Source organism: Manis pentadactyla, chromosome 3 (genome assembly GCF_030020395.1).
Source record: "Manis pentadactyla isolate mManPen7 chromosome 3, mManPen7.hap1, whole genome shotgun sequence".
Classification (NCBI taxonomy): Eukaryota; Metazoa; Chordata; class Mammalia; order Pholidota; family Manidae; genus Manis; species Manis pentadactyla.
Window position 1 is genome coordinate 191,979,868 of NC_080021.1, and position 26,030 is coordinate 192,005,897.

At 44.1% G+C, this 26,030-nt stretch overlaps 2 protein-coding genes across 2 annotated transcripts in view; both read right to left on the minus strand.

The window, feature by feature from the left end:
* Positions 1 to 625: 625 nt before the first annotated feature.
* Positions 626 to 26,030, minus strand: part of GRIN3A (glutamate ionotropic receptor NMDA type subunit 3A) — a 140,213-nt gene continuing 114,808 nt past the window's right edge. Inside the window, exons 7-9 of the mRNA XM_036888524.2 lie at positions 10,426 to 10,590; positions 8,946 to 9,022; positions 626 to 4,591 (exon numbers count right to left, since the gene is read on the minus strand). Of these exons, the coding sequence (XP_036744419.2) occupies positions 4,255 to 4,591; positions 8,946 to 9,022; positions 10,426 to 10,590 (579 nt within the window). The 3' untranslated portion in view covers positions 626 to 4,254. The remainder of the gene's footprint in view (positions 4,592 to 8,945; positions 9,023 to 10,425; positions 10,591 to 26,030) is intronic.
* PPP3R2 (protein phosphatase 3 regulatory subunit B, beta) lies at positions 19,136 to 19,845 on the minus strand. Its single transcript, XM_036888525.2, is given in 3 exon segments — positions 19,136 to 19,381; positions 19,383 to 19,593; positions 19,595 to 19,845. Coding segments are annotated over 3 exon segments (480 nt in total). The 5' UTR covers positions 19,669 to 19,845; the 3' UTR covers positions 19,136 to 19,186.

Consider the following 26,030-nt stretch of genomic DNA (forward strand, 5'->3'; position numbering starts at 1 on the left):
AATAAACTATTAGCTATCATAGTATTGTCTATTTACAGATTGTGAAATGACATGATGAGAAGGTCCGTGAGGTTGGAGACCATGCCCATCTGATTCACTGTTGTGTCTCTAGAACTTGGAAAATAAATACAAGCTGTTTAGCAAATGTTTTTATGAAGTACCAAATGAGGGTGTGGCCAGGGCAGTTTTTCAGAGGTTGCTTAATGTGGCTATTGCTGGAATGTCTCTCTCAGCTGAAGCCATTTTACTTCTATTTCATGCTTGGACTCCAAATTTTCTCAGCATAGTTTGTGCCACTTTGGACTATACCAAGGAAACAAGCATAAATCATAGCATTGGTGGGTCTCTGGTTAGGAGCAGGCTGGTACCACATCCACATTTGAATCCCCAAAGACAATGCCAGCAGTACATGTGAAAGCAAAGTTTCTCTCTGAACATTTATTTATTCCACAGTCATAGAAACTAAAGATGGAAAAGACCTGAGGACATCTAGTCCATCCACATGGTCGTACAATAAAAGTGGCTGGAGCAAAACAGCCTGTTCACTTCATGCTCACAAGACAGCATTTCAGTTCTTCCTGGAGTGGAGCGATTGCAAACACATTAAGATGAAGATACAATGCAAACACTTTACCAACCTTAAGAAAATACTTTTAAGTACATTATTTTCATAAAACAACTAGGAACTAAACTGAAAAAGGAGTGAGGGAATCCTGGATTAGACAGACAGCGTAGGTGTGTGAGAGCAGTAACTAAACAGTGCAGGCAGTGAAGTGGTTTTGAGGACTAGAACACAATTTCCTTCCTAGACCGGCTGGATTTTCTGGTTTGCTTATCAAAAATACAAGTTAGGAGGCAGAGAGGCTCTAAGGAGTTTCTTTACCCTTCATTCTTTATCCATGCCAAGGAAGAGCTTGTTAGCTCCATGGCTCTAGTCGCTCCACCAGCACTGAGAAGCCTGCTGCCCAGATGATTGCTTGGCAGTCGCTTCACCTCCAGGGTCTCTTGTTGGCACAGAAGCAGCAGCTCCTGTGTAGAGTTTGTGCAGCAGCAAGATCCATGAACAGTGGAGGGTCACCTCCAGGCACGTTGAAGACCTCAACTGATTGGTTCCCTGTGGCTGCCTAACTTGCCTGCCCTAGTCATTCTTCCAACATCTCTCTTGTTGGAGGCATCTGTGCTCTGGGACTCTTATTATTATTTACATGAACCAACTAGCCCTGTCTGTTCCAACTCACCCAGTCATGCTTTACTGTGTGCTTCCTGTTCTAGGAATTCCCCCATGGGAAATGGGTTGGGGTGTGGGATACAATCAGGTGGTCCTGTTCCAGGTGTCCCAGCACCAGAGCTTGGACGAGAATGAAGGCCTTCCCTATTTCATGAAATAGGAGCCCTCAAGAGGAGGCAGCATCCCCTATTTCTCCTTTGCCAAAATAACCACCCTCCCTGAAAATATTGGATCTTTGTGTTTTTTGAGCCTAAGGGGAGTTGAAAACAGGTGGAGCAGAACAGAAAGGAGGCTTTTCAAAGGACCCACCACTTCCATGAAATCTTTTTACAAAACACAACATAGTTTCACTAATTGCAAAACACTGTTCAATTACTACCAATAAAAACAACCATTGCCACTTAACATGAAGACTGCATCATCTCACTACAAGCAATTATGCCTTGTTTTTCTTTATCCAGATCATGGAGGCTTTTCAAGTAATGCTGACAGCAGTAAGCCTACTTTCAGTCCCTGCTGCTGCTTGCTGCATCCTGTCCACAGTTTTGGCCACGAAGTTCCTCAGAATATACTTGCAAAGCCATGCACTGATTGTCTGCTCTGTGGATAGGCAAGGCTGTCTGGCATACTATCACCCTTGCTCAGAATGCTTCAGTAGAGAAGCTTAAGGTAAACCCAGTATACAAAAATCCAAACTTACAAAACAACTACATTAAAGGATAATTGCATTACAAAAGGATTCTTTACAAAAGAATTCACCTCTGGGTTCCTTTAAATACCAGCTTCTCAAGTACAGTCAGAATATGAGTTGAGTTATAAAAATGTCCATATACAACATTAGGAGCATGGCTGTTATGTGAGTTGAGGTACATCTGTACATCAGCCTCCCAGGCTGCCAGAGCATGGCAGCAGAGCCTCTACACCATCCTTAGCTGTTGCAGATGAGTGGGGATGGCTAAGGGGCCTCATTGTCTGAAGGCAGTTGCAACCTACTTCTGGCCCTGGGAGGATAGGGCATTTCAAAGCAGAATTGTCCTTTCTGTTTCCAGGACTCACCTGTCCCCTCATAGTTGACCTGTTTCATCTGTGAGGTTGCTGAAGTCTAACTTTAGAAGGCTCCTCCCTCATCAGTATCTCTGCGCCTACACCCACCCTGGGGTTTTCTAAGACAATTAACTAATTGCCAAAGTGTTATCTAATTACAGCTTAAGATGTTATCTTTCTCTGGGGGACTGAAAGCTCTTCGTGGAAATGCAGAGAGTGCATCCAAAAGCAGGGGGAGAAATTTTGTGATTGAGGAGCCTTTCCAGTGACCTGCAGCAGTTACAGAGCACTGTGCACAGCGCTGTGAACTCATCGGAGGCATTCAAACTGATGTGGGTGGAGCAAAAAGTTCTGAGAAAATAAAGCGAGTGAGGGGTCAACAAGGAAGTCTAGTCCTAAATGGTGCCCTGGGGTCAGGTGAATCAGCAGATGTGTGCTGGGTTAAAAGAACTCTCAGTAAGGCTCTTCCCACTTCTCCCATCGCCCATGGCAGTCAAACTTCTAGAACAGTGTTTCTTGAAGGTAGTTTTTTGGACCAGGTGTGCCAGGTACCTGGGCGTGTTTGTTCACACAGCTCACCTCCAGACTCCCTTCCCCATCGCATGCTCTGGGCAAAGGTCTGGCAGTCAGCATCCTAATGTGGTCCTAGATCATTCCTAGCTACACTCACATGGGGAGCTGCAGCTCCACCGTTCCCATGCTTTTTCCCTTCCTGTGTCCACGCAGTTGCACACTAAGAAAGAATGCCCAGGCAGAGAGAAACCAGGGTACTGATATCAATCTTTTGGGGGCATTAGATGGGGCCTAGGGGCCAAAAGGTGGGGCCAAACCTGTTTGGAGCTTCTCCAAGATGAGTGGGTGTGAGGCTGGGAGATTGACATGGGGGTTATCAATACGGATCTGAAAATTTCGTTTCTGAATTTTGTGGCTTGTGGTCACAGACTTAAGGTTCACTTTTGGGATTACTAGAGCTAAGAGATAGGTGACTGCTGATCTGAAAATGGCTGTATGTGGTTTGCAGAACATCTTCCCTGAACCCACAGTGCTGGTTTACACATCCTGTTCAGGCAAATAAGCAGGGATATTCCAGTTTCATCCTAAGGCCACACCCGTGCTTTGCTTCACTCTCCCTTTTTCCATTACAAAAGGCACACACTATAGTGGAGATGCTTAGTTAGATCAGAAGTATAGTCCTATTCATTCCTTAGCCAAATTGCTCTTCTGGCCCACAGCTTTTGTTCTAAATACACGGTGTACCGCCTCTTCTGCCTGTCCTCTGTTCCTGCTCACCACACCCCTGACCCCTTTCATTGTGGCATGTAAACGTGTTCCTACTAAATGTTAGGATGGTGTGAGAGATCCAGGACTCTCTCAAAAGGAGGGCTCTTGCCTGATCAAGTCAACCTTGCCCTGCTGCAGTATTAATGAGTTTGGTTCCTTTTTTAAATGACTCACCTCCCTGCCCCAGTCCTCGGTTTCTCTAGCTCTTACCTGGCTCCCCATCTAAAATGTAGGAACACACCTAGAGTGCGGAGTTGTATCACAAGCCACAACCCTGGATAATCCTGTTCTACACTAACATTAAAATCAACAACTCAGTAAGATACAGGTATTTGTAACAATTTTATCTCTTGTTGTCAATAGTGCAGAGAAAGGGCTAAAAACCAGAAATATTACTGTGGCACCTGGTGCGAGGTTAACAGGAGCTGGGGGTGTCTGGTTATTCCCAGATCCCTGACATGGAGTTTACTCCTGCCTAATTTACCATCCCTGCTCTGAAAGACTCCTGCCCGGGAGACCTGGGGAGAGAGCTTGAGAAGAGCTCCTGTTGCTTTTCAGACTACAGAGAGCAGACTTGACCTCTAAGAACACCTAGACCTTGGTTTCCCCACACCTTTGTCATAGTTACAGAAGGGCACTACCAAGGGTCTCAAGAGCTCAGAGGAACACGAGGATCTGAGAATGGGGAGCCGCATGATCACCTAGGACTCACAAGTCCGGTTTGTCCTTTGGTATTCCTCCAGCTCTGTTTTCCTGCTCACAGCCAGCTGCAGCTCCTGACGGATCACCTGGATCTGCTTCTCGAGCTCTGAGAGCTCCTGCATGACTGAGTTCCGAGCCCCGTTCAGGGAGTCTGCTTTCCCGTTGGTGGTCAGTGAGGCAGGCAACTCTCTTCTCGGTGGGAGTGGGATGTCCTCCCGGGTCCAGATGCCCAGCTGCTGTTGTCCCCCCTCCTCACGGAACACGTGTTTTCGTCGGTGGTCCTGACTCAGACTGGATGTATTCCACACAGTGAGCTGACGGGGTCCCACACTGGATCTAGGAAACAAAGGGACCCTTTAGATCTGCCTCCTGCTCTGCTGCTCTCAGTGCGCTGTTCCCATGTTAGCCATTTCCAGTGTGAATGCCATGGAGCTGCACACTCATTCAGAGATGATGTAACAAAGCCTTGGATAGACTGCCTGCTAGATGGAGTGGCACGGGGACAAAAGGAGCCAATATAATTCCTTTCAACTGAAGTTCAAGGTCTTAGCATGTCTTCTGTTGCCCTGAAACTGGAAAGGGTACATCATCGGGCCGGCTGATGGGCCAGGGTGTGGCACTTCTTTTATGAAGAACCTTAGATGCCTTTTATTCCCTTCCTGCCAGGGAGGCTCAGAAAGCAGCCCTGCCCTGCAACATTCTATGGCTATAATGATAGGGCATTAGTAAAAGTGAGAGTATTTATTCATCTGTTGGGCTCTAAGCATGAGCCTGATGATAGAAACTATAACATGGCTCATCCTCAGTCCCACAGGACCATCCTGATGTTTAACTACTTGTGTTGGAGGAGAATGAAAGCATACAAGCTGCAGGTCTCAGCACAGATCCCATTATAGGGATGACTTTATGTGGGTTGAGAATGACAGCTTAAAAAAAAAGACCAACCTCAAGAAAGCCTCAAGTTCTTGCTGGATAATGAAAGTCAAACAGAAATAGATTTGCAATCTTCTTTCATGCTTGCCTTGAACCACCCGCCACCGTCTGAGAGAGGTGGCTGCAGACAGCAAGACAGTTATTGCCAGACAGGCACAGAGAGAGAGGGAGTTGGTCTCTGAAACATGCTTTGACAGTCAAATGCAACGTGAAAAGTTTCTTGCTTGTAAAGAACAGATCAGAGCCCTAAATAGCATAGCTGCTGCTATCCTCTAGCTTTGTTGAAGGAGGAAGAGGAGGAGGAGGAAGATTATAACCACTTTTGTAATCTACCACAGGACAAAACAAAATACAAACACTCTATTAAGTCGTTATGTTTTCATTCACATCCATATAATTGAATCAATAATTTATTCCTGGACTCTTACTTGCCAAGGGAGGACGTTTAGGGGGAGGGCAAAAGGGAGGGATAATAAAGGTTTGATTCAGTTACATGGGTAAGATCAAAAAACACAAGGACTTTTAATTGGATGATTCTGTTTCATTGTTTCCCCTGTAGACGGCAAAAGGGGTTATCTGGTTTTTCTTTTAGTTGTTCTTCCTTCATCCATGCCCCTCAGTCATGTGATTTTGCAGCTCATCCTTATCAAGAATAATTCAGGGGGAAAAGTCTGCCTTCCCTTCCTCTTCAATTTGGCCTGGTCTCCTGCCTTGTTTTGGCCAATAGGAAGTGGCAGGTGGCAGTTTCAAGCCTAAACTTTTAGGAAGCCTTGCACACTTCCACTGTCTCTCTCAGAACCCTGCTGCTGCAACATGAGTAAGCCCAGACTGCTCTGCTGGACAGTGATGGCCTACGTGGGGAGCCCCAGGTCTTCGCAGTTGACCTGGCTGGGGCCGGCACAGACCAGCCAGCCCTTAGCTGCTTTCCCCTCCCCACAAGGGGCTGCAGACACATGAGCAAGAGTAGCCAAGGCCAGCAAAGGTTGGCCCAGATCAGTAAAGTGCACCGCCGATCTACAGGTTCATAAGCAACTTGCTGTTATTTAAAACAGGAACTATGGAGAGAATTTCTCACACAGCAAAAACTAACCGATATACATCCCAGTGCAGTAAAACACACAAACATAACCCAACAGCCCCTGAAGTTCATTTACATTTCTCATAGCTTAAGTCTCATATAAATGTGCAGGTGGCACAAGAGCAGACTTTTGTATGTTCTGGGCTGCATAAAGTTCTGTAATGAACCCGCTTAGAGTTCCACTGGCTTTATACCGGGATCAGAGGTGGAGTTATAATTTTCCTTCTAGCCTCATAGTTCCATGTGATTGTTCCTTCAAGTCTTTTCCTACTGAGTTTGAATAATTTCAAAGTGATTTGTTTGTGGTGTGTATTATATATGCTGCCAATTTTGGGGTATCTTGGAGTGAGAAGAAAGGGAAAGGGGCTGTACTGGAAATCCAGGGAGATGAGGAGAGACCAAAACATATATGGAACCACAGGAGAATAAAGCAAGGACAATATGAAGTCTCTTGCAATATGTATTTTTTTCTCTGCTTTAAATATAAGAGGAGCAACATCTACTCTGATGCCATGGCCCAAAAGTTCTCCAAGCCTTTCCAAACCCATACGTTAGTAATTCATTCCTTCATCTGTTATTTTATTCATTTAATCAATAAGGAGCACAAAGGAGGGATGTCAAGTTGTACGCAACACAGGCATTTGCATAGATACCTTCCAAAGCAAGAGGGAGAGATATTTTTCAGGCCAACAGACCTAACTGTAGTACCATAGAATGATTCATGTTGGGGAAAACCTGGGAGGAAGGCCTGGACATGTTTTCCTGGAATGTCCAGGCAACCACAGAAATCAGGCAAGTAGAGATAACTAATCTGGCTTTCTCCAAGCTTTGTACATATGTCTGGGAATATAACATAGAAAAATAAGCAGAAGCTGGACTCCATGGGACACTAGTGGCTAGCATCACAAGTGCTCTGATAAAGGACATGTGGCTCTGGGCCTCCTAGGAGTGCAAGATGACAGATGCTCAATGTCGGATTTGGTGCCTAATTGGAAAGAATGAATGTGCTATATTGGCTTCTACGGTGTTTAGAACAGGTTTTGTATCAAGCCTTCTTCAACCTTAGAGTGTAATGTGCCCAGTGTGTGAACTGTATTTAACATAAAAAAGGAGCAAAAGAAGCTTCCACAGAGCAACTAGGTAATGCTGAGGTTTGATCCTCCAGTAGCCCATTCGGAAGAGACATGACAGCTGTGGGAGCTCGAACACTGACTACCTTTGAAAGGTTACTGGTGGGTGTTGGGTTGTAGGGAGGTGGCACAGGAAATGTGGACAACATAAGCCATGAGGGCAGGTTCTGCCTTCACTCCTTCTCAAAATAAGGGGTTCTGGATGGGAATCTGCCACGAAAAGTGGATAAATTTAGCTAAACACATTTGGCTCTCAATTTAGGAGAGAGAGATGTGAACAGGAATCACATCACAGTTGGAAATGGGATGACTAGGCTTCCTGTTTCTGTTATGGCTGGAAAACAGTCACTTTGTCATTATGAGATAATGTCTTTGCTGCTCTGTCTTTTTATGTTCCTCTGGTTAAAAATTTATGTTAAAATAATTATAGAAAAAATATATGTAACATGGCATAGAACAGCTGTGACCTGATTAGTCTCCAGCTTGCTGCTGACAGGGCTGCAATATGACACAGGAATACTGCAGACTGAGAGGGAGGGGGGCATGCTCACCGACTGGAAAAGGAGACGGGACAAAAGGATTCTGACAAGTTAATGTCAGCTGGGGAGACGGGGACTGCAGGAGTCCCAGAGGAAGTGCAAACAATGAAAAATCATCATGCTTTTCACCCCTTTTTCCTCTTCCTCTCTTATGAATGAGAAGCATGGGTGTCAGATTTCACAAAGACCCAGAAGGCCAAGCTTAGCTGAGGCTCTGCCACAGAGGCCAGCCAGGAGCCAGCCCCAGGTGCCTTCCACATCTTTAGCCACCACTAAGGGGGCAACAGTCCCCCCCCCCCCCCCCCCCCGGTGCTGGGTGTGGCGAAGGTGTGGAAGTTTTGTTACTTCTTCTTAATGAGTGCTCTTTCCTGGGGGAGTTTATAGTAAAAGCGCCAGGAAATGGACTAAGTGGAACATGTCTGTTCTTATTTCAAATACTCCTAGGGGTGCTGGAAAGGAATGGGGAATAGAAACATGCCAAAAAGGCAGTATCACATGAAATTAATGCCTGCAGCACTCAGGAATTAAGTCATATGTGTATTTTTTTTACACAATAATGATAGAAGAGCTTTACTTTCAGGGCTTTGCATGCATTATCTCAATCTCTAGAGCTTCTCTTGGAAGGCAGTACTGTTTTTAATCTCAGTTTTACAAATGAGGAAATTGAGGCACCCAGAGGTTAAATAAGTAAATTGCCCAAGGCCATGCATATTTTAAGTGTCTGAGATGGGATTTGGATCCAGATGCTGGACTCAAGAGCTCACACCCATCCTTAACTATGACTTGTAGTGCCCATACATGTATCAGGATTTATATATGTACAGATAGGCTTTAAAATTTTTTTCTGTTCCATTTCTACTTGAAACCATGTATATACATTTTTACTGATTGTGTTTATCAACAGCTTCATCTTGAATTATACATAATTTCCTTTTGAGCAGGGAGTTTTGGCTACATATCTAAACTTTTATTTTGACAAATAGAGACACCTGGCACTGGCTTCTTCTTACCTCTTTTCCACACGTTTAGTCTTCAAATGCGGCTGCTTTTCCTCTCCAAATGAGGTGTTTAGTGCTCTGTGTAATCTCTGGTGGAAAGAACAGATTCACATGTCGAGATCATTAGAAATGCAATCGGGACAAAGTACCCACCTGAGACTTAATAGTGTATTTCATCGCTACAATCCTTGGCCTTTTTAAACAAATTTATAGATGCTGAAAATCATCAACATTCAGTTCAAATCTCAAGAGAACAAGAATTCGAATTATAAGCTATTATTATACTTGGAGGGGAATAAAAAGCAATTTGACAGAAAGCTCAGAAATGTTTTGGGTTGTAAAAGGATATGTGTCATCAAGAAGAGCTTTCTTAACTATTGGGTGGCAAAAGGCCTGGTACAATTGCTACAGGGTGAGTCAAAACCTTAAGTGTGAACTTCCTAGCAGCCAAAACAAAGAAAGAAGAACTCATGGGAATTAAACTAATTTTGTCCATATAAAATGGAGATCCGATGTCTGCAGAATTCTCCATAGGAGACCAAATACTTCCTAGGATGAAAGCAGGAAAAACAGGGCTCATTCAATGTAACCAAACCAATAATCGTAACCTACCAGGAAAATAACAGCCTGTGTTAACCAAGTGGCAGGCCAGTGGAATAGATGAACCAAGCACAGAACTGGCAGCCTCCTGCTGAGCTCGAGGGGTAGTGCACCTGGGGCAGGGGAGCCCACTGTGGGGACATCAGATGGCTCCTCCCACCTCCCCCCTCATTGTGGCCAGGGGGAGCTGCTGCCTTGGCCAGAGCCCCTTCATCGTTAAGAAGCCCACCAAGTATATTTTGGCTCTCCATGCTGAGTCCTGCAGGGAGCCATGTGCAGATGAGGGTGCTTGCACGGCTGCTCTGCCTAACAGTTCAGTTCCCCTGTGAGTGAGGGCTGGTATCTGGATCACATGGAAGAACTTCCTATGAGGCTTGGCCTCAGCACCAGCGGACTTCAAACTTCTGGACCTTGGAAGGTGCAGAGAGAACAGGGGCCAGTGAGTTCATCTACAGGGAAACAGGGACTTTTAGCTCATTTAATGAGTTTCAATTTTAGTAAGAAAAGAATCTGAAACAAATCTTTAACACCATCTCTTCAGATTGTCAGTATTAAGTGAAACCAAGTTAAAAACAGTTCTGTTGCTTCTGCTGCAAACAACAGTGGTAAAAGTTTTCATGAAAGGAAGGGACATTTTGGCATAGTTTAATTTAAAGGGGGAAGTGAACTGATGGGATAAAGGGAACTGGGACATTTTGGGATAGCTTAATTTAAGGGGGGAAGTGAATTAATGGGACAGAGGGAACTCTGTCGTCTACCTTGAGAGAGTCTCCACCACCCTAGTTCTCTGGGTAACCTGTCACACGTCAGTCTGACTTGGAGCTCGGGATTCTCCCATTAGTGGGAATTCTGAGGTTTAAGAATATTGGAGCAAGACACGGGTGGCACTCACCTGACTGGTGTGGAGCCAGTACTGCAGCCTAGATTTGTTTTTGATTCGTGGGAGCAGCAGCCGGTACACTATGTGCTCACCAATGGTTGTCAAGATTGACAGCCCAAATCCAATGCAGAGCAGCACGAAGAGTCCAGAGAAATGTTTGATGCCCATTTGCAAAGTCTGTGGCAGAACAGGAAAGGGAAGACCATGAATGGGATGCCCCCCTGGCTCCACGTTTGTTCATTCCTAGACACGGATGTTTTTCTTCTGGACCCATGGAAAGCGGAGACTGCTTTCCTGTGTGCTCTGCAGACTTCACTTTACTGCACTGTGAAAGCAATCCAGCCAGGCCAAGGGCTGCTAAGGAGCACAGTTCTCACAGTGTTACTCACACACAGTGCTACTGTATGAATGTCCCTGGAGTTGTGCAGAGGGCCTGAGTCTGGACCACCCTGCAGTCTCTAGAGAGAGACTGAGAGGTAGGGTAGAGATAGAGACTGAGAACTGAAACAATTTAATATATTAAAACATTGAATAATTATCAAGGAAAGAACCTCTCTCAGGAACATAGGATGAATAGGCTCAAGGGAAAAGATGATGCTTTAATAATTTTGAAATTTGGAACTGGCAGGGAATATGAAGGTCATGTAGTTCAATGTCTTCATTTTACAAATGAGGAACCTGGGATCAGAGAAGTGAAGTAAATTGGGACAGGTTGCAAAATTAGACAGCCGTAGAGAAAGAGAAGGGACCTAATATTTATTGATTGCTTACTTTTTTGTACTGTCATTGCTATTATAACCGCAATTTATACCTGAGGTATCTGAAGTCCTTGCTGCTTTTAGGTGACAAAATTGGTCTAAAAGTTCATGTATGTGTATCTCCAAAGCCTGGGCTCTTTCTGCTCTACAACCAAATAGTGGCAGTTAGCAGCAACAATATAGTTACAACTATATGTGGTGGGCACTCTGCTAAGTGATTCACTTCTGTCGAAGAGAGCTCTCATGAGTTCTCTGCAAAATAGGTATTAGTCGCTGACATGATGATAAGAGTCAATCCTGCAGTAAGAAAGACATTTGGTACCTTGGGTGCCTGCATGTGCCAGGCACTCTTCAGTGTACCATAGGCTTATGTCCCTGCCAATCAGCTTGAGTCCAGGGAGGAGGCAAACATTCATTCGCTGGGATACAGTGATCCACACCTCCTGGGTTTTGTGGACAAGCCAGCTCAAGAGGTAAGATGTAAAGCAAGAAAGGTAGAATGCAGATGCTTGGGTGGGAAGGTAAGCCCTCTAAGCCGAGGGCAGCAGAAACAAAGGAGACATGACCTTCCGGCACAGTGATGCAGGGGCTGTGAGGCAGACTGTGGTGGCTTAGCGCGGTGCACCAGGCCTGTCACAGTGGGGAGGCAGGGTCACAAGAGGCGAGCCCTCAGAGGCCAAGGCTGAGGAGCCAGGCACGTCCCTTTGCTGGAGGCTTTTGGTCCTCATTGTCATGCATGACTACTCGGCACTCAGTGTGTGGAAGTGAGACAGGGACCATGGACTTAGACACAGTAGGGTGAGGGCCTCCAGAAAAAGCAAGGCAAGATATTTACAGTCAAAGCAATGTAACAATGTTAAGTCCCTATGGAAACTTTGTGTTCAGCATTATGCAAAGTCAAGGTCACACTAATTCTCGAGGGTATGATACCAGACTAAGAACATAGACATCTTCTGTGAGATCAGTTAAAGGTCAAAAGGCCAGGAGCAACTTGGCCTGGAGTGTTTGAGTGTTCCGCAAGGGTGTCTCAGCATAACCCGTGACTTCACTGTAAAGAGCCCTAGCAGACAGACAACAACCCAGCCCACCTTGAGGGCAGGGCAGGTGGTACAAGTTCACACCCTAAGCCCTCAATTCCCCCAAATTCTCAACTGCCTATAAATCCCCTAGACAATGCACCACCCCAGGCACTCTTGTCCCCTCCTGGGGTGAGCCAGGAGCTCTTTCCTCTCACTTTATTTCTAAATAAAAGCTTCTACCCTGGCTCTCCTACTTTGGGTGTTTGCTAAGTTCATTCAACTCCACAAACAAGAACCCTGGCATCAGAAGGCGCCGTTCTGAGCACTTTATCAATGTAGCAGTTTGCTTAATATTCATAATGACCTGTGAGATAGGTATTGTTACTACGCCCATTTTATAGGTAAGGAAACTTAAGAACAAAGTAGTTAAGTAAACTTGTTCAAGGTCACATAACTAGCAAAGGTTAGAGCTGGGGTTCAAAGGCAGACTCCAGTTCCAGCATTCCTAACCCCTTCATTACTGATGTGAACGATCCTCCAATCCCCTTGAAGGATTTTTCCTTTCCTTCATTCTCCCCTAACCCTGGACAGCTGGCCAGGCATGGTTCAGGCATGGCCGGGCCACCTGGGCATGCCAGGAGTCTGTCTAGGGGGCAGGGTTCAGAGGCAGAGTTTAGAGAGCTCAGGCTTTGGGGGACCCTGGGCCACAGGATGTCTTTTCCTCCATGACTGTACTTCTGGCAATGGCTGTGGATCAAAGACAGGTGTCAAAATCCCTGGAGAAGGATGACCAGAGGTGAGCAGGGGCACAGGGCATGTGCCAGGTCCCGGAGACGGAGCACGAGGCAGGGGGACCAGGGAGACCACCTGAGAATGCAGGCAGAAGGCCTAGGGAATAAGCAAGGCTGGTCTAGGACAGGCGAGAGGTGTGTTGGGCCCCAGGGTTACACAAGTATCAGGGCTCCTCCTGGGACATCTCTGCACAAGTGGTGAACAACTGGATAATACTGCCCTCCAGAACATATACACAAATGTGTCTGACAACAGCCGCCCTTGGCCTGGACCTGCTGTAATGTGTGCAGGATAAGGCTGCATTAGAAGATTATTACTGTTATTGATGAAGGACAAACTGGAGGAATTAATTTAAGATTTCAACACTAACACCATCAAACATTCAGCAAAACATTAAATGTACTGGCACTTCTTTCCTCTAAGGTGCTGCCAAGATGAGGAAGAAAATGTAACTTACAGTGAATCACCTTCCCTTTAAACACATGGCCTCCCTGCCTGTTTTCTTGCATGTAATAATAATCAGTCTCAATTTCCTCTTATTACCCCAGTAACAAATAGGCTGTGTTCAGTTTATCTCGTACATTTCTTTCCTTCAATTTCTGTTGTTTGCACCTACCTACTAATAGAAAGGTAGTTACTGCTTTTTAAAACTGGGCATCTAATATGTGTGCCAGACACCATATATGCCCGCTATGATCTTACAGTGACTCTGTAAGTTAAGTATTATTATCCCCACTTCACATGTGAGGAAAAGGAGGCTCAGAGGGATTAACCACTGTACCCAGTGCAAGTGACATGAGCAGAAACAGCACATTCAGAAATGCAATCATAGCCCAATCTCATGGTGTCAAGAGCTGTATACAGAGAGCAAAGAGACTCAAATGGACACACGTTTTATTTTCTTCAGTCCATTGCTTCACCGGCAGCTTCATTTGATAGCTCACAGCTAGCTACACACTTCTGGGGGCCTGAGTGCCAAGGAGCAAAGGTCCCAGGCATGGTGCTCTGTGTCCCTGGATTTGGCCGTGGGCAGATCTCAGGCATCAATGGCTTCAGTTTGTTCCTCACGAGCTCAGTCTAGCCTATTCAATCTCATTCAGTTACCTCCTTAATCAATAAGTAACTATTCAAAAAATTGCCTGGCTTACTTATTTTGCTAAATGTTATTTATACCTGTTATGTTTAGTTTATTGTTTGTTTTCATCAGTCCATGTTCCTTGCACTGTGGGGGAGAGCACACGCGGCCCAGCACGCCTGGGAGTGCCCACTGAGCGGGCAGTAAAGCAATGGCATCTGAAATGCTTTACATTGTGAAGAAGAAAACAACTAGAACTAAAACAACTGCAGTCTTTTGAAATGTTAATTTATTATTAAAACAACTAGAAAACTATTTCTTAAAAACTACATTTAACATGATTAACCGTGATCCTTTTACTATAAACAATGACTTTCAATTCTTCATTTTCTCTTCTGACTTATGACCATATGCATATGTATTTTCCAGCTTTGGATATATAACATACAATAATTATGGTTTTAGAAAAACAATATCATGTTCTAAAAATTTATGGGTTTACATGGCATTTTATTAATTTTCAGGGCTTTATAATATCACCTATTATTTTACTGTAATGACTTAACTACTCTCCAAACTGTCAGGTGTTTTTCTTTAACATTATTTATTACATATATGATAAATACTGCTGCAACAGAGATTTTTTGTGTATAGCACTTAAAAAATTATTTTTGATTATTTCTTTGAAATATTTTTTGCAATGGATGGGATTAGTGGGTCAGATGATCCAGATGTTTTGATGCTTCGTGCTATCTGAGATGGCACTTGAAAAGTATGCATATCAGTCCTAAGGCTACCAAAGACACCCTGATGCACAGGACGCTTACATCCTTGCCAACACTGGTGTATAATTCATCCTTTTTTCCTGCTTTTAAATATTCTGATTTGTATTTATTCAGTTAGTGAGGCTATTTTTCGGTTTTTCCCTTCTCCTTTTGTGTGAGTCATATATTTTTACCCTTTGCCCATTTATGCATTTCAGCCAAAGCGAAGCTTTTTACTGAAAAAGCTTAAACCTCTTTCCTAACATGTTACATATGTTTTTCTTCATTTAAAAAAATTTTCCTGTTATCTTTGTTAGGTTTTGTTATACAGAAGTTTGAAACTGCATAGGGCTGTATTTGTTTTATTATAAATGCCTCTACTGCTTCAGTTGTTAGAAAATACCAGTTTTTGGGATAAATGTTTTATGACCAGGTGCTTAATATTGGAAACATAATGAACACTTCAGTCTATCTTGAGCTTTTGTACTAAATAGTTAAAAACATTACTTTCTCTTCATTGAGACTTAATTTCAGTCCCATGCTTCAGAGATACCTTAGCCAAATAAAAGGCCCCTCCCATGCTGGGGTGGCCTGCATTCCTTTCTGCTTATTCATGTTCTTAAGACAAACAAACATATAACTACAGACAAAAATTTTTATTTGTGCATCAGATTAAGCCTGCAAGCTGTCAGGTTATGTCCTTGGAGCTACACAGCTTTACTGTTGTGTAATAGGTTTTCTTTATGAATCAGGTAACACCTTTAAAGCTGCCAAATGATTTGCAGCCATTCACAGTCACCAGCCACTTGGAGAACTATGGCGGCCAATACAAAAGGAAAGGGGTCCGCTTCTGACTCTCAGTCTTGTCGCCTGACTCCTCTGTCACCACGCCACTTTGTCTTAAACATTCAAGCCTCTCCCTTTTCAAAGCATGCAAAATAGATAAAACACAGTGGCCAGAGTAAGGGCATCCTCTACCTCCCAACAGAGTGAATAGCGTAAGTGAAGAATGGAATTTGTAATTAAGAACAAAAATTCCTGGCAGGTTTTTCCTTGAAAATGTCTCTCAAGCATGACTTAGAGGATAAGCGGAGAGTGCTGAGGCCATATTTTTTCCTATGTTTTTTTTAAAAAAAGGTGCCTAGTGGCTTGGGGATTGCAACACATGGTAGAGAGCAGACACAATCCATTCCTGTAGGACTCATAACAGCATATTGGTACTCTGTAGCCTCAAAGACATACTGGTTGCAGTTAACAGTTCAAGTACTGTCGCTTATTTTTCAAGGTGAGATTAAGGTGGAAGATGATTTAAGACTGCCTCGCCTATTATTATTCTTTTCTCTTTGCAATGCATAGAACCAGAAAGGTAGGAGTTGTTTGCTCCTTGACAAACAATTCACTTCTTTTTTGAAAATCGAGGCTTGATTTGATTACATTAATAAGACTATCAGACATAATTTGAGGCAAGTAAATATAGGGACCATAAAAGTAGGGGGCAATGCAGTGAGGTGGGAAAAGAAAAGCTCAGTGTTTGGGGTCAGAAAGCCTGGTTCAAGTCCTTCCTTTGCCTGTTACCAGGTGGGAGACCTTAGAGAAGATTTCAGATCTTTCTACAGCATCATCTGTGAAACTGAGATGATGGCACCCACCTCATAGTATTGTCATGATTAAATGATAAAGCAAATATAACAGAAACTGAACCAGTCATTCAATAAATGTTCACTGTCATCACCCCAAGGAGTTGTATAAAACTAGATTTGTTGGCAATTAACAGAGAGAAAAACCAAAGCATTCTAACTTGGAAGTAAATGTGCTTTTTCTTCCCAAATATCCATATAGTCAGTCTTCCCAGTGGCTGAAGCTGAAACAGGCTCTCAGTTCAAGGTCATTGCTGCAGAGACTTGAGCAGCTGTATTAGGTGGGCTGATTGAGCAATTAGCTTGTTAATTCCAGCTACCCCAGAAGCTGAAATTGTTTTTCTTCTTGTTACATTTTGAACATGCCATCCAACATGTTTCAAACACTTGGTCATAACTTAAAATTTTCTATATTTTAACGTGCACATTGAAGGGTATATAAATAATGTCTTTTAAAGGTCCTCCACAGAGTCAAATAGGTTGGGCTAGAATGAGAGGGTCTCTTTAAAACTTCCTCCAGTTGAGAAGTCTGCTGTCCTCTCTGCAAGTGAGGGAGAGGGGGGACCTTGACATTATTCCTTATTTCCTTTCTGGGTTAGTATTACACTGTTAATTTTAGAGTGGCTGGCTAAGTACTGAGTAAGGGATCAGAGGGAACACATAGGCCTTCTGTGTCCCGTATACAGTGACTTATTAGAAGGGGAGGAAGGGGAAGGGAAGGGGATTAGTACAAAGAGCCCATCGTGCTCTAGGCACTTTACATGTTTTATCTTTATAAATCCTTAAAATAACCCTGGGATGGATGCTCAGACACAGAGAAGTTAAGTAACTTGCTCTAGCCCACACAACTAATAGGAAGCGACTGTGATAAAAAACCCAGTTGTAACTGAAACCCAGGTGTGTCTGAGTCTTGGAACTACATTACCCTGCAATGGGGGCACGACTTATATCACTACAGGGTTGGGAGTGGTTAGTGATTATTAATACTTTTTTTAAGGCCTGCACAAGGGACAGAGACTCCTATTCTTTGTGGTTCCTAAGTAATCTATTAAGTCAAAAGTATGGCTGAGTGCTTTGGCAAACGGCACCCTGATAGTAGTTAAATGTGTGGATTTACTTTTCCTACATTTTTGGTCAAGACTAGGTAGGAGCTTTTTCAAAATGTAAGAATAATAAATCTCCGTGAAACGTATTTTTCTTGTCCTGGGAAAAATCACCTGAGTTTTGTCCCTTGGCTAAGTACGCATAGGGAGAGTACGTTTCATTGTCTTGGTGTTCTGGTAGCTTTCTTTAAGAACCTGCAGGGTTAACGGTCCACTGTAAGAAACAGGACCGGAGTGAGGCAGCTGGGGCTGGGACTAGCTTGTCCTCTGAGAACTGATAGTAGTCAGTGGACCCTTGGGGAACTGGTGACATCTGGGGTACAGGCAGCAATGTGCACTGCCTCTCCAAAACAAAAACAACTAAACGTTTTTCTCTTCTCCATACTAGTCCCTCTTCTCTATACTAGTCCTACAGGGCTGATTTTGGCATGACATCACTGAACAGGAAGCTGGGGAGAGACCCATGTGCACTGGCTCTTGGCCAGTGTGAACAGGTCCAGGGAACCCCTCAGCTGCAGGTTTATTAGGGTGTGAGGAGCTCTAGGCTGAATGTTACACTAGAGAAACATGGCATGAGAGAGCTCCCAGTTACCCTGCTAGGTCCCAGGTCTGATTTCCAAAACTAAGTTTAGCTAGTGCAGACAGCACTTTCCTCTGCTGCAGAGACGTGCCTGCCCATCTCTGCATCGTTTGAGTATCAGAAACAACACCACTTCAGGACTAGGAGAGTCCACTGCAGTCGGAATCTTCACTGTTTCTGCCTCATGGGAAGAACAGCTCTGAATCTGCCCCACGCCCTCTAACTGCGGTGGGGCTGAGTTTGGAGGTGAGAGTGCTTTCTAGAAAAGGTCCCTTAACTGAACTTGACACTGGGGCGGGCAGCCAAGCCTGAAAACCCACTGTCACTGAGGCCGATAGTTGGGCTGGGCCCTCAGTCCAGGCTTAGAGTCTCTTACAAGATGCCTGAGACCAGTTTCTATTCAAGAGCTGGAACAATGAGACAGGAGGAGCCCAGCCAGATGCCCAACCCTCAGACAGGATCAGGGATTTCTGGATGCATCACAGGGAGTGGGCTGCAGCCTGGGAAAGGGAAAGACGGGCTTTCACTGCCCAGAGAAAGTGATAAGAGGGTGCTCAGCCAGGATAACTATATTCCTTCCTGTTGGTACAACAGGAAGTTAACAACCTGTCAAGCCATCTGAACACCACAAATAAATGAGAACAGTTCACCTAACACCTGATTTGAATTGTACGATTGTCTCCTATATATAAAACCACAAGAAGTAAAGGCAAACGTGGATATTTTCTTATATTTGAACTTTTAAAGTTCTTGACTCTTTATAGATTGGTCTCCTAAAACAAATAAAAAGACATTTACAAAAGTCATTTCCTTTTCTTTCCCCATCGAACCTTTTCCCCTTGTTCTCCTGGACTCAGGGTGTCCCCTGGAAACACTGAGAAGAATTAAGGACACGGAGTTGGTCATGAGGTTCCTATTAGAAAACTTGGCTTCACAAATAGAAATACTTTCAAGTAAGATGAACAGTTGCTGGGCTGTCCTGGCTGATCTTGAAAGAGAGAGAGAACAAAGTCCAGTCACTGCTGGGCGGTGCTCTTAAAACAGCTCAAACGATTACCACCAGCTTCTTGTGGATCCCCAGGCCTCCCACCACGGCACTGAATTCCTCGAAGGAGATTTTCCCGTCGCCGTCGGTGTCCAGGGTGATGACGGATCTGTCCGCCATCTGCTGTGACTGCCAGTCCTGCAGATTGTCCCCGACCATCATTTTCAGCACCGGGAAGAGCTCGCCGTTGGAGATGGAAGCCGTCCTTATCCATGTCGTGGACGCTAAAAGCAAACCTCAGCTTCTGCTCCTCATCCCCCTTGACGCTGAACTGGGAGGTCCCCAGGATGAACTCCTTGAAGTCCACCTCGCCGGGGCTGTCCGTGTCGAAGATGCCGAACCCTCGCTGCACCAGCGGGCTCTGCTGCAGCTCAGGCAGGCGCACGGACTCCTTCACGCTCAGCGCGCGAGCCGCCCAAGGCCAGCTTCTTAAACCTCTTGCTCAGCCTTTTGATCTCATCTTGGTCAAAGCTGGAGCACATCTCCTCCGGGTAACTGGCCTCATTCCCCGTGGTGGACGCGGCGGCTGGCAGGGGCGGGGCGTGCGCAGAACGGTTGCACTGGGCCCGGGGGCGGCAGGTGGGACCCCCACAACCGAGGGGGGCACCGGTGGCGCGGGGGTCCTGCGGGGCAGGGTGAGGCGTGTGGAGGAGGGGAGGCGGGAGGGAGACGATGGGAAACAGGAGAGAGCAGAGCTGGGGGATGCCCAGGAGAGGGAGAGGCTGGGAGCGGGTTACCCACCTCTACCCTCTCAGCACCTGTTTTGTGTCCCCTACCCACTTGCTGTTATTTTATCTTCTCACCTCCTCACTTTTCCTTTTCTTCTTAGAAAGTAAACTCCAAGGGGGAAGGGGCTGCATCCCTGTTACTCACTGCTGTATCCGCAGCACATGCCAAACATGCAGTATGTGCTTAGTAAACAGATGTCAAGACTGGTGAACTGCCAGGGGAGACCAGGATTGACATCCTTCTGGTACAGCGGACACTGACCTTTTCCAGGACAGGGGGTTCAGGGGCTTTATAAGAGACCACCCAGACAGCACACAGATTTTTTTACACATATCACTTGCAGACAGTAATGGATTCCTGAGGGATATACACAGTGCTAAATTCAGGGCATTTTTCCAAGAAAATAGCCTCTATCACCCTATTACTTTGAATCCATCATCTCGTGCCCAGTCTTTATCTTTATTGGACTGGTGTCTGGTGGTAGTCCTGCAGATCACTTTGAAGAATGGCTGTAATGTGCTCACAGAAACCTTGTGCCTGTTTAGAGAGTGACAGTGGTATGTCTCAGTCTTTCCCCCTTGCTTCAGTTGGATTTGTCCTTTCTGATGAAGCTTAATTTCATGTGCCCCTCATATTCCTTCTCCTTTTAGGAGCATATCACTTATTCCAAATGTATAAGAATTAAATTTGGTTCAGAGCAATGCAGTTCAAAGGGACTTGGTGGAATTAAATCAGACTGAAGAGGGCAAAAATTTCCTCATTTAAAAAATATTAGCATTTCTCTCTGCTTAAGTTCAGTCAAAATATGGAGGTAATCACGCTAAAACTAGCACAGGGAAGTCACAGTATGCCTTACCACTAGTTCTAGACAGTTTAAGGAAAAGGAAAGGTTAGGAGCTAAAATATTTGATGACTGAATTATGATTCTGCTTGACTAAATTAACTAGATGTGAAAGAAGCATTATAGGGTAAAAAGAATTTTAAATAGGGCAACCCAGCTTCAAATCTTAATTGTCTGCTTAGTGGTAGTAAAGCCTACAACAACTGGCTTAATGTCAGTTTGCCGATCTGTAAAATGGGACTAATAATCTACTTTGCACAGTTGTGTGAGGATCAAAGCTGTGATCAGCCAATATAACAAAACATTATCATAATTGTTATTATTACCAGTTTTATTACTCTTTACCCTCCTGGTGGAGATTAAGCCTTAAAGCATTGATTGGGCACTTAAGTGTACATATTTCCATTCAACAAGCACTCCTTGAATACCATTCACAGTATGCCATTCATTGCTCTAAGCACTTTGGCAGCATTCATTTTGGTTCTTTCAGTTCCACACACTTTTTGGAGACTAAGTTGCAGGCTTGAGGACCGTAGTGGTCGGCCTCACTAGCCCGTTAGGCACTCTCATGGAGTCCTCACTGACTTTCTCCTCAGTAATGCCTTGATGGTGGTCATTGAGAAGGAAGTCATCAGAGTTACTAAACTCTTAGTAAGTATATTCCTCCATGTGGTGAGTTATTAAGAGGTAGTGAGGAGTCGTGGAGAGCACATAAGAATGATATAAACGAGGTTCCAGTCTGTGCTCTGCCCCTATTAGCTGTGAGCCCTTAGAGAAGCCATGCTGTCCCAGACTCTGTGTCCTCATCTGTAGAATGGTGGTAATAGTCACACCTGTCATATCTTCCACACAAAGTTATTCCAAGAGTGAGATGAAGGAGTGCACATAGAAATGTTAGGTAAGAGGAGAATGAGTCCCAGGAGCTACCTAATTTTAATGGTGGAACAGACAAGACTGGGAAGATGGTACCATGTCATTGAAATAATTCAGTATGAAACCAGAACCATTTTCCCCCTGCATGTGAGGATCTAACATTATACCAGATCTGGTTTTAGTCAGTGCGAAGCTGAGTTCCTCATTGTTCCACATTTCATAAACTTTGTAGTTCAGCATTATTACTGAACTCAATGTCATGGGCCATTATTCTTAGCCATTTCCACAGAAAATACTATTTGTTATTCTTTCTGTTTATTGCTGGGCAGGGACTGGGCTGTTGGACATTCACTGCAGCAAGTAAATTAAGAGGGCTGACCGATTGTTCTGCAAGAAATTAGAAGCCTGGCGACACTTCCATTTCAGCGAGTCATTCTTTTTTTCCTCAAGAATTTTCAGACAAAGATTTATGAGATGGTCTCACGCAAAAATTGCTGACACTGGAAAATAACACAAACAGAATGGAAGTGCTGAGTCCTAAGGCTCATATGAGGCTTCTTTCAAGTTAGTCAGTAGAACAGGTTTCTGTGCAATGTCACACAGCCTCCCAGAGCTTTCCAGTGGTCCGGACCTGTGTCTGAAAGCCCTCAACTTTCTGTGATGTTGCCAGTCACCATGTCTAACGTCTACCTGTACTGAAGTCAGCCACTGTGTAGGCCATGGAACCACACAGCCCTGAGTTTAAAGCCTTTCCTGAGCATCAGGTTTCTCATCTATAAGCAGGAATAATATAATGGTGTCAGTGTTATTGTAGGCTTAAATGAGGTAACATCTAGAGTAACAATAAAAAAGCAATAGCACACAGTAGGTGTTCTATATGCTTTGGGCCTTGTCTTCTTTCTTTTCCCTTTCTTACGCCTTTATTTGCTTTCTCCAAAGCAGGAATTTGACTCTGGCTATATGTGTTTTATCTTCCTTCAATATGACAAACCTTGTTTCAAGTTTAAATTCCTTTAACAAATGTATGTCGAGCACCTACTAGGTGCCAGACCCTGTGCTAGGTAGTCAGGTCGTAAATGACACAATCCCTTGAAAAATGTACAGTTTTGCCATTGAGAAGTCTACAATTTAGAGAGCAGTATGGCTTTAAGGATTACCACTATTTGGTCAATCTTTTATGTTCATCATATATATTTAAGAGGATCATATGCTTGATTTTCTTTTGTAATTCTGGGATGGTATTTAATAAAAGCTTTGGAGTATGATTTCCAATGACAGTTTTGCTATTTAAGAACTGTGATCTTAGGCTGATTACTTATCTGAGTCATTGTTTGTTCATCTGTAACACAAGGATAATGATTGTAATTCATAACATCATTTTCAGGATTAAATGAGACAGAACACACAAAGGATTAGGCTCAACGCCTAGCACATAGTAGGTAAAAAAATGGTAGATGTTATAATTAATGCCTACTTTAGGCTTGCCTGAAAAATTCTGATAGACTGTTTGTATATATACACATGCAGATATAGTCAAATATTCATTTGTTTTCTTCACATATATTTATTGAGGACCCACTCTGTGAGAGGCATACTATAATGACCTAGAGCAGATACTTTCCCAGCTGCCTCTCTCCTCCTGGAGGTACAGTTTTGTAGGGAAGATGGACATTAACCAAATTAGCATGCCTATAAATGTGAAAGGAGCACCTATAGAGAGTGGCAGGTGAGAGGTAACACAACAGGCATTTGTGGCACCAGGAGAATTCACACAATGGGAATTTTATCTAGTCAGAAAGATAACTTCCTCTTTATGAGGGAAGAAATGACTGAGCTGAATTCTCAAAGAGGAGAAGTTAACTGGATGCTTGGGCAGGGATGAGGGCTCCAGGGAGAAGGAATTCCATGTGCAAAGGCACTGGGGGCAGCGAGGGGCCTGTCTAGTAGGAGGAACTTAAAGAAGGCCAGTGTGGCTGGAACAGGAAGGCTAAAGGAGAGCACGCTGTTAGACGAGGTGAGGTGGTCTGACCATGTCCTAAATGCTGAAGGAAGGGCAATACTGATTTAATCATTTCTTACAAGGTATCATTTATTCAACCATGTTTCAATAGTAAAGCATTGCCAGCATTCAGAGATAGTCCCTACTCAGAAATTTTACTGACCACTGAGTGAACTGAGGCACTAGAGTTATAATTAATTATAACACAAGACAGAAAATGAAAGATGTCTTCAGAGAGGTAAGAGCAAAGAGCTATAAGAATTCAGAGAAATGAGAAATTCCAAGAATTCTTGCTGGGAACAAATGGAGGAAGGCTTTTCTTTGCAAGAAGTATCACTTGATCCTGATGAAGACAAGGGGGACAGGCCATAAACACAGAAGTGGGAAAGGAAGTAGGTATGGGTATCAGCAACTAGTTTAATGTAGCTGAAGCATCTGAGTAAAATAATCAGACAGTGAACTAGAAGGAACCAGAGCAAGGAGAATTCTGAATGCTTGGCTAAGATTTTTGGTTTCTATCTGACAGGGAAAGCATAGAAGAGTGACCTAATCAGATTTATATTCTCAAAAGATGAATCCGGCATTGTGAAGGGTGGCCTGGATGGTGGGGAGAGACCAGCAGCTGGAGAGGAGCTGGCGAACAATAACAACTGGAAAATGAGAGTCTGAGGCTGAAAGCAGCCCTGGAGGTGACAGGTGAGGTGCAATCTTCTGCTCGGGCTGTCATGACAGAGCACCACAAACTGGGGGGCTAAAAATAAGTTCATTACCTCCCAGTGTCCCTTGCCGTGCAGCTGCATAAATCTAATTGCTGCCTTCATAGTCACGCGGTGTTTTCGCATGTCTCTGTCTTCAGGTGGTAGTTGTCCTTTTAAAAAGACTCCAGTCATGGTGGATAGGGACCCTTCCTACATGTATGACCACATCTCAATTTAACTGATCAGTCAGTCTATAATGACCTGATGTCCAAACCAGGCCCTGTTCTGAGTTCCTTAAGATCTCATCTTATCTTTTTGGGGGACACAATTCAACCCATGGCACCAGGCCTGAAGTCTTACTGGGTAGAAGGATAGAGGGCGGAGGCACCGGTGAGACTCCAAATGAAACCGCAGTGGCCTCCCCGGCTGGCCAGCCCTGGGCTGGAATGCTGCAGGAGGCGCCTGTGCTGTGACGGGAGGGGCACCGCGACGCTGCCTTCTCATCCCATGTCTGAAATTCCACCATCTCCCACAGCTGCATGGGGAGAAGGTGTCTTCAGAAGCCGTAGAAGCAGTGGAGGAAATGCGAGGGCAATTTCTCACTTTCTTAGACTTGGGTAATGATGTTTGTGAGGAACAAAAGACATTTTTTTTTTGGTATTTTGTGACACTTCACAAATCGGCCACTAGGTGGTAATCTTCACACATTTCCATGCTTTTATTTTTTTCAAGCGGGAACTTTGAGCCTGGAAGCAACTACTTAGACCAGGGAACCATTAGGGAGGAGTCCTGATTCATGTGATTCTTCCATAGATTCCAGGGTACGGAAATCCAAAAAAGTGGAAGGAAGACTGTCTCTCACAATAGTCCTGAAAGTTTGAGCATTAGGCACACCTTGTTGTGATTTGTCACAACTACATGCGATTCATCACACAAAGTTTTTAGTTGTGAAATTTTCACGAGCCCATTGAGTTTAACCACGGGAAAAGCAAGAACTATTAAGGTATGTGGTCTTGGGTATAATATATGGCCAAGCATCTCTGGAGTGTAAAAGAGACCCTTATACCATAAGCTCTGCTTAGTTGGTCTTTAGCGAGAGGGAAGGTGACACGTGCTGGAATTCGTTTTCCTTACATCAGAATTCAAGTAGAGAAAAGGCATTAGTTCTGTGATAATACGGGGTGAGGCAAAAATGGGACCGGGGAATTACAGGTCTCTAGCCTGCCCTCCTAGCAACTGGATTTTGAATTATCACTGGCCATATTCAAAGAAAATACTTACTGTTGTTTCTTTAAATATCTAAGTACAGCCCTAATGGTTTGTATAAATCATCTTCTTGTTTTCCCACTCACCCCTAGAAGCTGAGTTGGAAGAAAGGAATAACACGTTATCCAGTGCTTTGCAAGGTAGAAAGCTCCAGAATATGTATTTCTCAAGTCCTCCAGTAAAAGTCTTCAGTTCTATAACATATATAATACATAAAAGAACATTTATGTTGGAATCTTACGTTGCTTATAAATATAAGTTGCTCCTGCTTTTTTTGGAGACAGGTCCAGGAGGGAGGGCACACCAACTCTAATTTCTTGCATGTGCTTATTTTTTACCAGTATAGATAGCATAGCTCTATACTCTGGGAAGGAGGAGGGAACATTTGTTAGGCTAGATGTTTCCACAGACTAGCTCACCAAATACATTTCACTACTT